Source organism: Strigops habroptila, chromosome 2 (assembly GCF_004027225.2).
Source record: "Strigops habroptila isolate Jane chromosome 2, bStrHab1.2.pri, whole genome shotgun sequence".
Taxonomy (NCBI): domain Eukaryota; kingdom Metazoa; phylum Chordata; class Aves; order Psittaciformes; family Psittacidae; genus Strigops; species Strigops habroptila.
In genome coordinates this window covers 101745818-101763808 of record NC_044278.2, presented here as the reverse complement: position 1 = coordinate 101763808, position 17991 = coordinate 101745818, and the positions used below count along the sequence as shown (strand labels likewise).

General features: G+C 43.3%; 1 protein-coding gene across 6 annotated transcripts in view; it reads left to right on the top strand.

The window, feature by feature from the left end:
- MTUS2 (microtubule associated scaffold protein 2) overlaps positions 1-17991 on the top strand; it is a 296717-nt gene that overhangs the window by 257733 nt on the left and 20993 nt on the right. For all 6 annotated transcript variants that reach the window (XM_030476621.1, XM_030476626.1, XM_030476620.1 and 3 more), the window contains one exon: positions 11537-11603. In XM_030476621.1, the coding sequence (XP_030332481.1) occupies positions 11537-11603 (67 nt within the window). The remainder of the gene's footprint in view (positions 1-11536; positions 11604-17991) is intronic.

Below are 17991 nucleotides of genomic sequence, written 5' to 3'. Positions count from 1 at the left end.
CCCTTGAGGTTCCCTGTACCATCTTTTGCTGCTCTTGCCCTCGAACTGTTATCTATCCAGCTTAGGTATTTGTTTGACGTACTTTGCACGCTATGCCTCTCAGCAAGCATTTTCAGTGTTTCATAAAAGATGAATAACATGCAGTTCACTTAAGGATTCTCCTGCTCAGTGACACACATAGTACAGTGTTACTACCGTTATCTCACAGAGCTTTCCAAAGACTTTGGCTCTGTTTTTCATTTTCCTGTCTTCATCCATGGTTCTCAATCTTCACACTTTCCAAACCTCTGCAGACCAGCACTCTGATCCAAGGAAAACATTATGTCTCTCTTAGGAAGAATAGCCAATCTCCATAAAATAGGGAAACATCACATACTAATGGTTAAGAATTCAAAACTGCTTTACATATGCTGGAATATATGTTTAGAACCCTGATGAAATGATTTATTGTTTACCCTCTACATAACAGAGTCTATGCACTGATACATAAAGACCAATATGGAATTAAAAAAAATATGCTCCATTGGGGGACCTTAGTAGATTATAAAAATTGGTTAATTAAACCCTACCTCTCTCAGTTTAGTTCAGATAGATGCAAAATATTGGAATTTCTTGGACAGCAAATAGGAATTGTATTATGCCTGTCATGGGAGAAGGCATTGATTCTGTCACTGTAGGAAAATTTACTGCCCATGGTGCCTCTTTACCATTAGAATAGGTTGTTTATAGACTAAGCAACTCCCCATGGACATTTAAGAAAATACAGATATCCTCCTTGAGCTCTAATTACCCAAAAGCTTTACCCTGTGAGGTGCTAACTACATTGTATTTCAACTGAAGTCAATAAATGTCGGAGAACTCAATACCTTGTAAAACATACCTCATAAGTCATTTGTTGTATGCTACTATTTTGATATTTAAAAGCTAATTTTAACATCCTTTGTTCTTCTTATCCCTGTTGCTAATCCTATACATAACAAGGAACACCTTTCTTTGTGGACTTACCTGTATTTTGTTTCCAAGGAGACAAAGCTACACGTTACATGTAAGGTGTTTTTTAACACAGCACAGGTTTTCCTAGGCCCCGTTGGTCTCTGTCTTACCCACAGACCTCTCCTTTCTGCCTTAATGGGCAATGTGAATTAGATCTGTTGAATAGAGCTCCATGCAAAGCAGTTTGGCAGAAGCACGCTCACGTTTTGGTGTGGACCATCAGCAAGATGTGCAGCAATATACTGGTTACAATGCATGGACAAGCAGTACTGCGTGAATTGTAATGTAAGACTAGCAAAGTTCATCCTGGGTCACCAAATCCAGTTCTTTCCTGTTGCCAACAACCAAATCCTAAAATGATCAAATTTCAGCTTAAAAGTTGTTATCTTTTCCTCTAACAGAGGACTGTTTCAGAACCTCTTGTGACTGAAAGAATTAATTTCCAAGTTCACACCCTTTTATTTTTTGGTTTTGACCTTGAAGTACTTGTCCATCTCTGCATGCTCTCCTCCCATATATATTTATAGAATGCTATCATTTTTCGACTTTACTGATGTTTTCTTAGGTAGAAGCAGGTATGTACATACCTGGCATCCCTCCAGTGGTATAAGCTATATATATTCAGTGTCAGAACTGATATTCCCAAATCATGAGTGACCAGAACCATCAGGTTCCAAGTGAAATCTCTGGAGCTTTCCATAAAGCCTTTAAACTTCCCTTTTAGTCTTTCCTACAGCTTAAGGTTGTATTTGCTTTATTTGGAGCTGTACTATAGACATAATTCTTAGTCATCCTATGATTGAATAATCAATACTCTTCTTTTGCTGTTACTTCCAGCTGATGAGTCTTCATCTTCTACTTGAAATTCCTGTTATATGTCTCTATGATTGTGACCCTGGACTTCCAGTATTTTATGTTTCTTCTCGTGACCACTACTATAGCCCTAAATATCATCTAGCTTGATAAGCACGGTGTTTTCACTCTCCCCTTGATGGACAGTACATCCCAGCATCTCAATTAGCACTCCCCTAATTTTTGACCAGGGTCATAAGTGAACACAATGTGCCCCAAGGACTGATCTTTGAACAGCTCCATTCATTATCTCCACTGAACCCAGTAATTCCATTTGCTGCAACAGCTTGCCATCTTCAGCCAAATGGTTCCTCCCTGATCAACACTTCTTGAATGACTCCCTGTCTTTCCCAGCCTAATGAGCCATGTTGTGGTTGGCATGCGGTTGTTTCCCAATAAATGGGAGTTACATATTACCCTCATCTAAAAATATCAACTCTTCTGGTGTACAAAGGCAGCAGTCCGCACTTGCAGGGATCTATCTGCCTTTGGTGCCTTGTGCTTGACACATACCTTTATTTTTAATGTACTATTCCTTTCAGTATTTGATCCAAGTATCACATGCCACTGAAATCAAGAAGATGACTCTAGTATTTTAAAATTTAAAAAGGCTTGATAATTTAAACTGACCTGAACCTGCTCTTTAAAGTGTCCTCTCTCATGATGTGCCTGCTTTGCTAAGCTTTTTGCTTCTCAGTTATGCTTATTTCCATTTCTATATTCGTTATCCCATAGGCATTGATACCTTCAGGTGGGTGTTCGAAGTCCTCCACATCGTAACCTACCTCCAACCTGGAGCATGCTCCCACCACAGACACCTCTCCTGAATTCTTTCTTCATCCTCCTTTTTTGTGCATTTGACAGAGGAACTGCTCTTTAAAATAGTTTCCATTTTCCTTGTGCTTCCTCGGCTTGGATCTTTTCTCACCTTAATGCTACACACATTGACCTGCAAGATGAGGCTTAATTTAAACTGAACGAGTTTGGGCTCACTTTCTCCAAAGGAACCTAAGCTGATCAAAGAGCCCAGCAGCGCCTCCATCATGTCCTCATCCCTTATCAGTGCTACATCCCAAGCAAACTCAGCTTCTGAGGGCCTAATTCACCCTTGCCAGAAGGACAACACGACTTCTGCTTAATTTCAGTTCCACTTAAAAAAAACATCTTCCAATTTAATGCTTAAGTGGTACTAAAGTGGTGCATAGACATTGCTAGCTAATCTCTACCTTAGATTTATGACCACATACAAACAGCGAATCTACCATTATTAGCGGAGTGACTGAAGAAGATGGGTGCTTCACTTTAAAATCTTAACAAAAGGAGTAATGACAGGTTTTTATTTTTCTTGTCAGATAGATAGTCAGACATGTTGAGCTAAATACTGTAGTTCTAATGGCCAGCTCAGAGAAATGGCTGTGGTAATTTTTTTCTACAAATGGGAATATAATAATGATTATTTTTCTATGGCCATTAAGTCAGGTTTTGGACTGTAAAAGATTCAAATCATGGACTTCAGGTTGTGTGGCAAAAGAGACATTTCTACAGTGAGAAGGAAATGATTTCACAATAGATGGAAGTCTGTTTTTAACCCCACTCTGCAGCTGTTCAGCAGCCAACCAAATTGTCACATACTGTAAAGAAAAGTTAGATCTTGAAAACACATATTAAAGCACATGTATGTTGAGAGAGATTTTTAATTTGGTTTAATTTGGGGGTTGGTTTTTGATTTGTTTTGTTGTTTGGTTGGTTGTTTTGGGTTTGGGTTTTTTTTTTATTACCTCTCTGTGATATTCTGAAACTTTATTTAAAATCCTGGAAGGACTGAGGGAGAGCAGAGAATAAGAAGCTGACACAAACCAGGTAATTGCCTGAGTATTTAAATGTGATTTAACACAAAGTTTTGCTGGAGATTCCTGTTGGTTCCTACTATTTTCGAATGCACTTTGTACATCACCAGTCACAGTAGAAAATGCAATTAAATAAAAAATGCCAATCCAGAACAGCAGAGATCTGAACATTACATCTTTCCTACCAGAAGGCAGAGATGCTCAGCATTAAGGGCAATATAGTTTTTCTGTATGTTTAGTAGTGCTTTGGCTTTTGGGAAATAACACTTTAAAGGTTTAACCAGTGTAGGCATTCCAGCACAAATACCACTTTCGGTATAAGTAATTGAACTGTTTTGCCTCTTTCCAGCATTATCTTTACTATAAGCTGTTAGGGGGAAAGATACCATGCCACAGGCAAAAGCCCAGTAGAAGTGAGGCTGCTGCAGCTGCAGGCACCGGGTCCAACGAAGGAAATGTATTCCCAGTGGGCACACACATGCAGAGTGGACATATGCGCCTCAGGTATGTGTATATGCTGGTTAGGATGAGGGTTATGGTTAGGGTTAGGGTTAAGGTCAGGGTTAGGATTAGGATCAAGGTTAGGTTATATGATGTATATCCACATGGCCAAAAAAATCCTCAAGTCTTGAGGATTCCAAAAGTCTCTGGCTACATTGCAGAGGTCTGCACTTTTGCAACCGCCAGCAGTCACCAAGGTCCAGAGGGCAGTGGTCTTCCTCGGGATTTAAATAGACGAGTTCGGTAAAGTCTATTGTGGAGAAATGAGCGTGAGTGGCCGGGCTGGGGGCCACCCGGGAGCGGGAAGACACCCCCGACGGCCTGCAGACGAACCGGCAGATGGTGTCGCAGGCTGGAGGGTCCCAATCTGCAAACACCTCGGGGAAAGAAGACGGCTCGCAGCGGGTCCGCATCCCTGCGTCCCGCCCCGCTCCCGCGCCCGTTCCCCGCCTCGGGGCCGCGCAGCGGTGCGCTCGCCCCCGGGATGCGCGGCGGAGCCTCGCAGAGACGCGCAGAGCCACGGAGCGGCTGTGCCCAGCGCGGACCCCGCATGGCAGCCGGGAAGCGGGCCGGCACGGCACAGTTGCCGTCCAGGGGCGCCTCGGCCCCACTGCCCATCTGCCGCCCCGGGACATGGGACCGATGTGGGGGAGCAGCGAGCCAAGAGACGTTCAGGTTAAAGGCACCATCCAAATGGTTGCAGAAGACGGGGACTAGAGTGATCAATTGCTGTGAATGCGGCATGAAGATGAGAATCGGACAGAGTCGCCTCCCACGGAGAGCTCAGGCTTCCACTCGGGTTTCAGCGCGTTTGGGGCTTTCGCTGCGAAGTTTCGAAGCTTTTCCCGGCCGTCCCTCGCCTCGACACGTCCCTGCGATGGCGCTGCCGGACGTGCCCTGCACTGGGAGAGCGTTTGCCAGCCAAAGCGACCGGACCCCCTTTTTCGGGAGAGGCCGGAGCACCGTGCGCAGGCAGGGAGGGAGGAGGGGAGGGAGCGGAGCGGGCAGTCCGCCGCGGGGGCCAAAACCGGTGACTCCTCCGCTGCTCGGCACTCGCTGAGCTGCCTCAGCGTCCGCGGAGCCCCTCTCCCTTCCCCGGCTCCGGCACCCCGGCGCCCCGGGAGGCAGCAGGGAGCCGAGGGGACGGCGGGGGGACACATCACTTTTGGCAGTGGCATCGCCCGGGGCTCACCCTCCGGCTCCGGGCGAGGCTGGTGGCGGTCCTGCCAGGATGGGCAAATGCTGCTCCAAGTGTTTTCCCCGCGCTCGGTGCAAGGACGAGACGGTACTTTTGCCTCTTTTTATCCCCTAGGGAAAACGTTAGGGAGCCGAGACCGAGATGCTGCTGCTCCTCGCTGGCGTCGGTGCTGTGAGCGCATCCCGGGGTGGCGGAGAGGGGAGCCATGCGCGTCTTATTTACAATGTGCTGAACCCTGCTTCACCAGGGACAAGTCTAATGCCGCTTTCACTTGCACTGCAGAGCCTTACATAATGGTATCCTGCAGTCTGAATGAAAGGGTTGGATTTTTGTGAAACAAAGAGGAACTCCTCGCATCTCCTATAGTAACAGTCGGCTTGTTTTCTTGCTATGCTTTTCATGCATTTTTAATAACCACGGGGAATACAAGTTATAAAGGAAACTTGCACAGAGTTTTAAAGTTTGAAGAGAGATTATTCAGCCTCTAGGTGTCTTAAGGTTTTGCCTCTGTAATGATCCTCCTTTCTGACAGAGGATTGATCCTCCAGTCTAGAAGTGAAACAGGGCAAAACTACATATTTTCTTATGTTAGGTAGGGTGAACCCAGAGCAAATTCCCAGGCGCCAGAATGGGTCGGGTAACAAACGTCAGTGCAGAGGTAAGTACATAGCTACAGGTAGCAGGAGAATAGCATGTGCAAACAAAGTCGTAGGACATGTCTAACACATGGCTTTTCACGCTATTTTGGGAGTTTGCCTGGATTATAAGTATGTACAGAAGAGGGAGAGAATGCACATATGCATTTAATTTGCTTAATAGAAAATAGCTTGGCAGAAACACATGCTTGTGCAGCATATTTTGTTAGTTTGGCTTTTTAAAATGTTCATATACTCTGTCTAATGAAAAGCTGATTATGTCTCCCATTCACCTAATAATATGCTCAAATACAGCTTGAGATATGCTGCTAACCAGGTTAAGGAAAAATATATGGCTTAATATAAAACTTGTTAAAGTACAGTCACAGGGGATATCTAGGTGCTTCTAAACTTTAACCAAAACAGTATTATAAAGCCTGATAACCACCACGACTGAGACAGCAGTCTTAAAACACCTCTTTCTTAAAGGAAGACTGTAGATCATTTTGACCATCAGCTGCAGTGTGAGTCAGTTACTGCCTCTACAAGTATTGTCTGAAATATTTATAGACACAGGAGAATTCCCAATGTATATGTTTCTCTTTCCAATGATAATATAAGACCTTGCCCCAGGGAACTCTGAATAAAGCACAACAATGACTAAGCAATATTTGCAGGTCAGTCTTTTTTCTTTAATATTTGGAAGGCACTGGATACAGAAAAGCTTGTTTGGATGAGAGGTTTTAATAACAAGTGCCACAGATCATCTCTGCCCAGTGCATATTGTAAAGAACTGGGAAGTGTTCATGGAGATACTGTACATATATTTGGACGTCAGAATATAAGCAAGCAGGTAAGTTGGCAGGGACAAGAGACGTGCTGTTTTGGAGAGGTGACTCTAAACTCCCCATGTTTACTTCCTAGCTGCAGTTGAATTCCTATGAGGGTCGTATGAGGTCCTATGATGTTGCCTGCCTGGTTTGGCCCATTTATGCAGTAGATCTGCTATTACTTACCTATTGTTATAAAGTACCAGAAGTTTAATTAATCAGCATTTCTAGTGAATTAGTATCTCTCAGGTAGTTTGCAGTTCTCAGAGGACAGATACTCTAAGGCAAACCTCAACTCTGTCTCCCCATCCCACAGTTATTCCTGGTCACAAGTAAAATCTTGACCTGTATCCCTGTCAATGTCTCCTCAAGGATATCTAGCTGTTGACTGAAGCGCCATGCAACTAAAGCAGAGCCTTGCGTAGAATCATAGAACAGTTTGGGTTGGAAAAGACCTTCAGCAGTCATCTAGTCCAATCCCCCTGCAATGAGCAGGGACATCTTCAACTGGGTCAGGTTGCTCAGAGCCCTGTTCAGGCTCTTTCCCCAAGCCTTCATCACTACTTCCCTTCTTCGTCTGTTTGGACAGCACCAGCATCTTGCCCATCCTCAGAACTGTATCACAGCATCTTTTACCAAGTTATTTTTCCAGGTCCACACACACAGTTATATGTAAATCCTGCATATCTTTTCTGAATGACACCACCAAGTTTTGACCACTGTTATTTAAGTGGATGAATTTCTCCTTTCTTCCTACCTCTCTGCCTGCCTGCCTGCCTGCCTACCAGTTTTTCTGGAGCTACTTGGATGTTGCACCAGTATAAGTAATACCTCAGTCTATCCTCAGGGAGTTTTCAGTTGAACGGAGAATACATAAGTGTCATTTTCAGCGTCTGTTTTACTTGCTGAAATGCAGTCTGACATTGAGCCTTTCACAGGAGAAATATTGGGATGTCTGTATGTTATAAAGCTGATGACAGGAAAAGGAGCTGCCACTGTGTCTTCTATTCAACAGAACATTAGTTTAAGCACAGAGCAGGCATATCATTCTACCTGTTCTAGTTTTCTTTCTGTCTGAGAAGATGGGACATATTCCAAACACAAGACTTAACCATTGTGTTGTAGAGTACAGGTGTGAGGAAGAAGGCTTCCTTCATCTCCATCATGATCTTCATTTTATGAAAATTACTTCAGTATTAGAGTCATTTCTTGGGATACAGCCAATGAAAACCTTTCTCATCAGTTTTCCAAGCAATAATGAAATCCATCGTTCATTAAAAGTACTTGAAAAATAAATGCAACATTTTAATTTGTACAAAATCCACTGTTTTGGTTTCACATTTTGGCCAGAAAAAATTAATCCCAAATCACATTGAAGCATTTTTTTTCTCCCTTCTCATTGAACTGCCAAACTGAAATGCTGGATACTTGCACAATCTCCTTAAAGTGTCTCTGGCCTTTTCACCCACTGGAAATGGCTATTTTTCACTAGTATGGTTGCTGAGCCTTTTTAAATTTAGGCTAGGTCTAGCCCTTAGTTATTCAACCCTCAACGGCTCGGCTCCAACCAGTGGCCTAGTAAAGGACACCTACAAAGCTCCTTTGATATGGTGAGCTTGTTAGACACAAAACTCTCGGGAAGGCAGCAAAGGATCCTGCTTATATTGCCTTCTCTTTCAAATACTTTGTTGAGATAAATACTAATGAAGATTGATTAATCCAATGGGATATCCCATCAATTTGGTTTCTTACACATTTGTTGAGGGGGATTTTTCCTTATGTGCTTGTGACTTTTCTAATTGCTTTGGTGTTTTGACATTGGACCTATATGAATCTCAGCACTGGATCTGATAGCTTTACATTCTTACATCAGATCAGTTTTGCTCTACTGTAATATCTGATTTCCTAAGCACTGGCATTCCCAGTTCCCAGCTGCACTGACAGTGAAGTGCTGGTTATCTGCAGAGTCACATTGGTGTAAGGAGGGGCTTTTTCATTTTGTATTAATGTCATGTTTACAGTGGTTGCAGGAACACGTGCAGTCCAAACCTATCACGTTATGCTGACAACGCAGGTTATAGCAACAGAAAATATCAGGGATTTGTAAGTTCACTGCACACCCAGGAGTCCCTGAGGCTGATAACGATGATTGGTCAAAAACACCTCTTGCATCTCTTACAGAAAATGAAAGTAAGGACTTGTGCTCTCTAAAAGAACCCTCTGAGAAAGACGTACTACTTGAGACCTTGGCACTGAGGGTAACCCTTGCATATCTGACTGAAGAGCACTAGAAAGCTCTAACCAAAATCGTACACCATGCAAGAAGTATTGGCAGGGCAGGCAAATGATAGAGAAGGCACCTGAGCTGTGCTAACATGGGCTGCTCAAGATAACCCCAGAGGCTGCGCTGGAAACTATGGCTTCAGGGTAGTGGGAGGCAGCCAAGAGTCTGCTGTCCTGGTGGGGTGGTGTCCGTACTGGACCTTGAGTTATGGGATTGCATTTTTAAGTTGGCACCATGGTGATTCTCCGCTCTTTTGGAGAGGGTCTCACCAACAAGTATGTGTCCTCAAGGATAGGACAAATCTTAGATAAAACATAATGCAAAAGAAAGGACTCTGTAATATTTCTTATGGGGAACCAAAATTTTAACTATTTTTTTTATGAATATGTCATTTTTTTACTTGCTTTTCATTTTCTTCATGTAAATAGAATAGTAACAATCCCACTGAGTTCTGCCTATCTGTAGGTGTTGGCAATGATCTGTACAGAGCTCCTTTGCTTTAAAAGGCTTTTGTTTCAAATAGTGGGAGCTGGTAATTTGAGTGGGTGCTTCCCATCTGCAAGTCCTGTATCCAGCATAGCCCTGCACACACTCCTTCAAGGGCACCAGTCCTGGCAATCTGTCAAGAACACTTCTTAAAATGACTCCAGTGACTTTAGCAGACAGTATGGGCAGATGCAGCAATATTCTCCAAAAGGAGAAACCTTATCTCTGCGAGACTGCTGGCTGGGGAGTCTGAGTAAAGGGCTATGTTTTTTTAACATTCCAGGCAATATTTACCCAGGCCTTTTTGTTTTTTTCACAGCTTTTTTACTAATTAAAAAACCCCAGGCAAAGAACCCACTCAATTTTATTCTGAGCCTAATGCAGCTGGCCAGGACTGGGGACTCTGCAGTCCTGGCATACAGTTCCCTGTGCATTACTCAGCAGTGTATGGAGCTGACTGTTTGGAGGTGCCCAGCCTTGTGTGCCTGGCTTCTTCCCATAACTGCATAAGAAAGATGCCCACATCACCTGGGTCTCCGCAGGCACCCAAGGCTCTCGAATCAGCTCAGTTAGTTGCTCTGTTTACAGCAAAACTTTCCAGAAAGTGTTTCCCTTGGATCTTGTAGAAATCATCCCAAAAGGGCAGTGTGTAAAGGATTGATTTAAATTCCAGATTCCAATAGAGCTGCTGTGTTATTTCTCTTCATGGAGTTAAAAATTAGATGCAGGAAAAATAAACAGAAACATTAAGCTCTGAAATCTCTTTCTTTCCACTTTCATTTTGGTAAGACAGAACTAATTTGCCATTCTATTTGCTATGTATCCTGCTGCTGAGCTAATCCTTTCTGTGCCCTAGATTCTTACTAGCCTTGCTTGCTTATTACTGAAAGACTTACTTTCTAGGACTCCTTTAAATTCCATTTGCTACTACTCTGCCTTTTCTCTTGAATATATTTTTTCTGTAGTGTCCTTTAAAGATTCTTGGCCTTTTCTAACCTGGGACATATTTATAGTAGCCTGATCTAGTTTTCGGAATCATTAGTGATCTTCCCAGCAGGACATGTTCCTTTGTCTTCTTCTAATATGATTCAGGTACATTTGAATTTAAAATACCCTTATGTTTGAACCATTATGTTGGAGTTTATTGTACTAAATCAAACTCCAGTAGATTTTCCTGAGGCTTTTCTTTGTCAGTTTGCATAGCATTCATGGGATATTTGCTGTCAAAATCCTTGCGTTTTAGTAATAACACCTTAGGACTGTTAATGTAAATATGTTTTAAATTTCCTTTGGCCAGCTCTTTTGTTTTAATTCCTGAAGTATTCAGATTTCTTTCGAGACAGCCTGAGGAAAGAAGCTCTTGTTCTTTACAGACAACAAAATACCAGAAATAAAAATGGAAATAGGTATGAACATCAGGCTGTTAGTGGTGTCTCTATGGGTATGCCCACCATGCCTAGAATGGTATAAGTACAGTAATGTGCTTTGCAAATTTGACTGCGGAAGCATATTACTATGTTTAGAGAAGGTTAAATGTGGGCATAAATAGATTAAAGTGTTTTAACAGAACTAATAAAATCTTGTACATGCAATTCAGCCATAAATGGTACACAGATTGAACACAAACGTCTTTTAAGAAATGCAGGAGTAAATAGGGTGTTCTATGCTGTCCTGTGCACGTGAGTGTGTGTACACATATTTATAGAGATACAAGGTATTTGTAGCCAGTGAGTTGTGGTTCCCAAGCTTGATGTAAAAACTGAATGAGTTCATTATAATTCCCTCACCCCCCAAAAAAAGTAAAATCTAAGGAATCAATCTAATCTTCTTTACTACATGAACATGTGAAAGTGCTTATCTGGGATAAACCTGAGGACTATACATATTTCTCTCTCTTTTTCCTTAAACAGAATGAAAATGCCCTTGTGAAAATAAAGGAGTTAGGAGTCGAGCTTGAAAAGATCAGGGATGAAGTTGGTAAGTAGTACAAGCAAAATAACAACAAAGTGATTTTCTCACTTTAAACAAAAGCAGTTATTCCCTATGACCTGATCCTGGGGAACATGCATACATGTGACAAAGTTGTCTTCTGAAGCCCAGTGGTGAGGGTTTTTGTGGCTTTGCAGGGAACTGTGATTTTACCTCTTTGTTATGGAGATGGGTCCATCACCACACACACTGGAGCTAGTTGTGCATCACCTTTACTAGGCAAACTGTTCTTCATAGATCCGTAGCTTCCATTCTCAAACTACATACCACTACCACCAAGGAGAAAGCATAGCGTGATGAGAAGTGGGAACCTGGGACCATTGTGGTGCGCAGTGACTGAGAATGCATCGCTTACTTATATTTTGCAGTTCAGCTACAAACTGTAGGACGCCAAGCTCAGAACTTGCTTATTAATATCTCTAAGGTCTTTTCCTGGTTCAAAGACAGCAAAAGCAACCTGTCCCATACGGCCTGTGTATTCCCTGTGAATCTGCATGCACCACTTTTCCTGTTTGGTTTCCGATCTAGACAGGAGAGACAGGGAGGGTATAAAGACATTGAGAGAAGAACATGTGCTTTTGTGCTGGCTTCAGCCAAGAGGCTGAGTTATTTTGGTTTTAAATCTCCCCAGAACAGGTGTGACATTGGGTTCATCAACTCCAGAGCAAATGGAGAGGAAGAAGGGCCAGGAAGGAGGGAGGACTACTTGGGTAAGGGGCACCCTAAGTACCAAAAGGTGTTGAAACCAGTGATAACTGGAGCTGTGAACAGCGGGCACCTCTCAGCTTTCCCTGCATGTGAGAGCCTGGTTGCTGGGTCACACATTAGGTACGGATTGGGCCATGTCATGGGAGGGTGACTTGGTTGGTAAAGGGGGCTCAGGCTAAACCCTTGTGAGGTGGGCAGAACTGCAGATCCTCCCTGTGCTTCATCTTCACCTTGCCTATGACAACCTACTGCAGAAAAGCTGAGCATAGCCCTTTTCTGATGCCCAGCAGCTTGTGCTCCCTGCTGTGCCCCTCTGAATTTTTTTGGCTGATCATCATTGCATAGAGATCTTTATTGTCCCTGTGGCCAAAGGATGCTGCAGCAAAAGCGAAACAGCGTTTCCAGTTAATCCCTGATGCCTGCCTTCATCCATCCTCTGCACCTCCACAGCTCTCACAGAGAAGCTGTTGCTACTGATGCATTCTTTAGGCAGGACATGTCTGAAGCTCTCCATTGAACACCCTACCTCTTTCTAGCAGGTTGGTTTTTCTCAGTTTGCACTGTTGAAGTGAATACAAATCACTGGTGGCTTTGCTGGAGAACTTTGCCAGGTATATAAGTGACTGCCTATTAAGGAGTCACAGAGCAGAATGTTCAGTAACAGGACATCAATCTAGTGTCTGCTCTTGTCACTGCTCTTGTGCATACAGCAACAGATAACTCCTCTGCTCAAAACTGAGAACTGATGGAGTACATGGGGGTGGTTTTGGTAAGAACCCTAAATACTCCAGAAAAGCAGTGTGAGGTTTCATCTGAGCCGTACTGCTTCAGGAGGGAGATTAGCCATAGATGTATACGTGCTTTCTTCTCAGAGAGGGGAAAGATGGTGTGAGAGAGAACTTTCCTCAGTGGTCTTGTGGGCACGTGTACTGGAGAGAAGCCATCACAGGCCACGTGTTCCTGAGCAAGCCACCACTCTGTGAGACAATGAGATGCTGAGCAGAAACTGTTTGGGAGTGACAGGGCTGGATGGTGATATGTCCTGTTTGTTGTAGCTGACCTCTCAATACAATCCTGAGTTGCAACTCTACCCAGGTAGAAGGACTCCCAGTAGGGATGGAAAAAAGATGAACACACGCAGGTATTGTACTCCAGCAGGGTGTGAAAACGTCAATCAATCAGCAGTACCAATCCTCGTAGTATCCATACGCACAGAAGGTGAATGTTTATGGGTTTTAGTGTAAGTCAAAAATTGCTGAACAATCTCTTTTCCTTTGGATGAAAACTATAAAATTTGATTTTGTGAAACAGCCAGTGTTTTAAATCTGTGGGCAAGGTGAGATGGCAAGTGCCACGTGCATAAGAGCAGTTCTTGTCAGTGCAGTTATTTGCTGTCTGTAAAGCAGTGCAAGCTGGGGCTGTGGGTGCTACGGGAGACATGCAGCCCACATGTGCTACAGGAGAGTTATTTTGGTCTCATTAACAGATGAATCTGTATGTTGTACAGTATTGTACATGTTCTGCCAAGCTTTATGCAAACAAAGAATGAAACATGTTTGACAACAGCCAACGTAGGTGACTCTATGAGGAAGTGCAGGGAAAATCTACAGAGAATGTTATGACTGCAACAAAGTTGTAGTTCTGACTTGTCTCAGTCATTTTGATAAGTAGTCTTTCATGAATTTCAAAATAACCAGCCCAGTTAAACAGCATGGGTGTTGGTCTGAAATTCCTGATTTCTCATGTGTAATTTCACTATGTGAGACTCACTGATTTAAATGAATGAATCAGTAAAACAAGGCTGGACTAGCCAAGGTTGGTACAGGTGGTGTGTCCAAGGGTTAAGAGTTTAAGTAATAGCTCTAATACAGAATTATGATTTAGGTGCTGAATGTGCTCAGTTATTGAAAGCACACAATCTTTATTAACTTCAGCAGAAACTGAAGGATTCTGCTATACAAAGCAATGAAACTGAGAGATACAATCCACTGTTCAGAAAAGTCAGTCATATTTTTAATGAAATCTCTTTTGGTAAATAAAACCACTACTTAAGCAATAACAGTGATGGAGCCTGTGTAAAACAGCCTAGGGAGACCTGCACCCTTCTGGAGCCAGGCAAAACATTTAGGTTCAGATAACATTATCCACCTTTACATCCAGCACTGCTGTGAAGTATTGCACTTCGTCTGAAACCAGCATGCAGTGAAATACGAAAGTGATTCTCCCTTCCCAGCCCTGAGGAGGAATGTGGCCTCTGTAAATGCTCAGTTACTTGTTATTTTACGCAAGAAGATTTGCCCGTGTATTTTGCTAGAAATACCAAGGCTCAAAAAACATGACAAGCAATTGTTCTATGCTCAAGACATCCATCTTTATAAATTATAAATACAAGCACTTTTCAGCTGCAACATTCGACACAGACTCCTGGAATAAAGAGGTTTTGAACACCAGCTGTTTCCCTTCAAACTAATTGAAATTAAATGTCAGAATTACCTGCTCCTTTGCTGCCAGACAAATGACATGTGAAGTGAGTTGAGAGGAGGCATGGAGATGTGTAAGAACTTGATGAATGGAAGACAATCAGATGTCAAGTCTAAAATTTGTGTTGCCTGTGTTCATGGTTTGAAAGCCAAAGCCTGTGTGCCACCTCCCTTACCCTGAGTGAGGTGGCTGTGATTTGTCTGTGACTCTGTGGCCAGACGTCAGGAGGAAGAGCAGAGTATGCATGGAGAAGAGCCCATTTCTCATGTCAGAAGCAGCTGGTCCCTGTGGAAGGGCACAGGACAGCAGCCTCCCACTTCCCATGAGAGCTGCTCCCCGGACCACAAAGTGTCAGGGCTGGGGATGCTGGGCTGTGCCTCAGGCTGGGTTTAGAATCATAGACTAGATTGGAAAAGACCTTTAAGATAATCAAGTCCAACCATTACACCAGCACTGCCAAGTCCACCACTAAGCCATGTCACTAAGTGCCTCAACTACATGGTTTTTGAACACTTCCAGGGATGGTGATTCCACCACTTCCCTGGGAAGCCTGTTCCTGTTTGTGTGATAGAATCAGTCTAGTAGTTACATTTCCCTTTCCATCACCTTCCTAGCCTGGCCTGAATGGGTTTTGCTGATCTATTGAACACTGTAAAAGCCATCTGATGCTCAGGCAGTAGGGAAGCAGTGGCAGCTGCTCTCATTTAACCCAGCATGCTGTCATCCTGGGAAATGCCATGTTATGTCAGTCATTTCCAGCCTCTAAAAGCAGCAACTGAAATACCTACAGAGAAGGAAAAAGAAAACCAAAGTGTAACTTTTCTGGATAGCAGCTGATAGCAGTTGTGCTCTGTTTGTCTTGTGCCACGTCAGTAATACATTTATATAACTGGAGGCAACTTAGCCTGGTTCACCAGAACCACCTGCTGAAGCCACAGCTGCTTAAACACTGGCTGTGTCAAGGCAGGCTCTCCCATGCTGGGTCCTGCTCCCCAGCTGGGTAAGGGAGCTACAGGGCTGCATGGGTGCTCTCTTCTGCTACGCCTGTCCCAGTGCATCCAGGCCCAAATGTCCATCTCCTGTCTAAGAAAAAATTCAGTCTTTCCTCACCACTTCAGTCTTTGGCCTCATTTGTCTCTGGGAGACTGTGGTAGGGATTACCCCTTCATGTTGGAGGTGTATATTCAGTATATTCAGGTATATTTGGTATAGAGCAAACTTCCTGGGCAATGGCTTAATTTTCTGCCTCCAATAGCATTTTTGGATGCATGACATACATACCCTGCAGACACTCTCCCTGCTTTCCTCTTCCCTCCATTTTGCACCTGCAACAGGGTTGATTTGTGAACGGTTTTGTGTTTCAGGTTACAGAAAATCTTTCAGATGGACTTTCTTTTGGTTAGAGCATATAATTTCATTGCCAGCCCTCCCTGTGTGCTTGGTAATCTCATGAGAGAGGCTGGAGAGAGACAGGGTTCATTACAGCTCCAATTTAAAGCTTGAGTAAGTGTGAATTCTACTGAATGCAGAGCATCAAGCATTACCCCTTGTCCTCCAGCTCTGGGATCACTCTGTATGCCAAAGAAAAGCAAAAAGCAAGAGAGAGGGTTTAGAGCTCTAATCCAGACTGCCAGAAGACAAGACATTTCAGCTAATGACCATATAAATTGTTCTGTTTCATTTTGGGTATGAGGCAGGTAGGAAAGCTTCCTATGTGCTGCTGGTGCAGTGCTAAGCTTACTGGTTTATGCTCACTTTTTCTCTGTAAGGAGCAGAGAGCTTGAAAGAGGCAGAGTCCCTCTTAGTGCTCCAGAAAACATCAGGATCAGAACAGGACTCCAGTAGTGGTATCTGTCTGGACATACTGAGCAAGTCTGGAAATTGGGGTCCAGTAAGTGTGGAAGCAGACCTCTAAACAGGGTGAAAAAAAGCTATGTGGGGAAGTGAATGGTTAGCTTGAATGCCCAAATTACCTTGCATGGGTGTACCTAACATGAGCTGTGGTCACAGCAGTAGGTAACTTCAACAAATTGTTGCTATCCTGAAAAAAATGAGCAGTCTGATACCACAGTAGAAGAAGACAGGAAAACATGGGTGGGGGGATGGGGGGGGCGGGGGTTGCTACATACTGAGCAAATATATAGTCATAGGATAAATATGTTTTTGAAACATTCAAAATTTGTATACTCAGGCAGATGGCTGCTTCCAGTTCACTGATGTACAATGCCATACAGGTCCATGCATGCCAAAGGAAAGATGAGTGGCTAATACAGAGAATATATTCAAAAGGTGATAATTTTTCTAAACCAGCTCTGGATCTAAGTCAGGAAAAAGGTCTAGCAGTGCCTTTAAAAACGCATCTCTGAGAAGACAGTGTTGTTCTTAATGTTATGGTCATGATGATTCTAATCACTTCTTACCTTTTAGATCTTTCCAAGTAAGCAAACTTGCTTTCCAAATGTAGTCTGGCTGACCTTGTCCAGCTTGCCTCAGGTCTTCAATATCTGGATTTACTGCAACCATTCTTCAGCAAAGCAAAAGGCTGAGAACACAGTGTTCATGACACTGCTGTCCTGGGATCTGGGGAACCATACTGGTGGGGAGCCAAATGGGAAATAAACTGAATATCCTCAACTTGATGGAAGTGTTGGAGTTGCACTTTGTATAACTAGTTGCGGAAATGGTTGTGAATTCAGAGACATGGTTACTGAGTTAGTTCAGAAGAGGAAAAATTTCACATTTTCTGATTGCCTTCAGCCTTTCATTTGCGGTCTGTGATTCCACAAAGCATACAAGATAGTGGTTTGAATATCAAAAAAAAGTTAAGCGAGCATGCATTAATGGATTCAAGAGGTGGAGGTGGTGTGAAAGACAGGTTTATGGGGTGAGCAGCTTCTAACAGCTGGAAAATGGGACATATGAGTTGCACCTCCTTCTCCTGGTCAAGTGGTCAATCACACCCCCTGCATAACATGTGCACAGGATGCACCTCGGGAGCCCAGGCAGCTTCTGCCTTCCTGGCATATCACTGGAAGTGGGGACTTAGTCACAACTGTGGCTTGAGAGAAAAATCTTGTACCCCAGTTGAAAGGCTTTGTGTCAAGTGATTGTCTTACATACTGTTTCATGTACTCAAGGCAAAGTAAAAGCCCCAAAGCCTCAATTTGTGCGTGCAAGACTGTGCTGG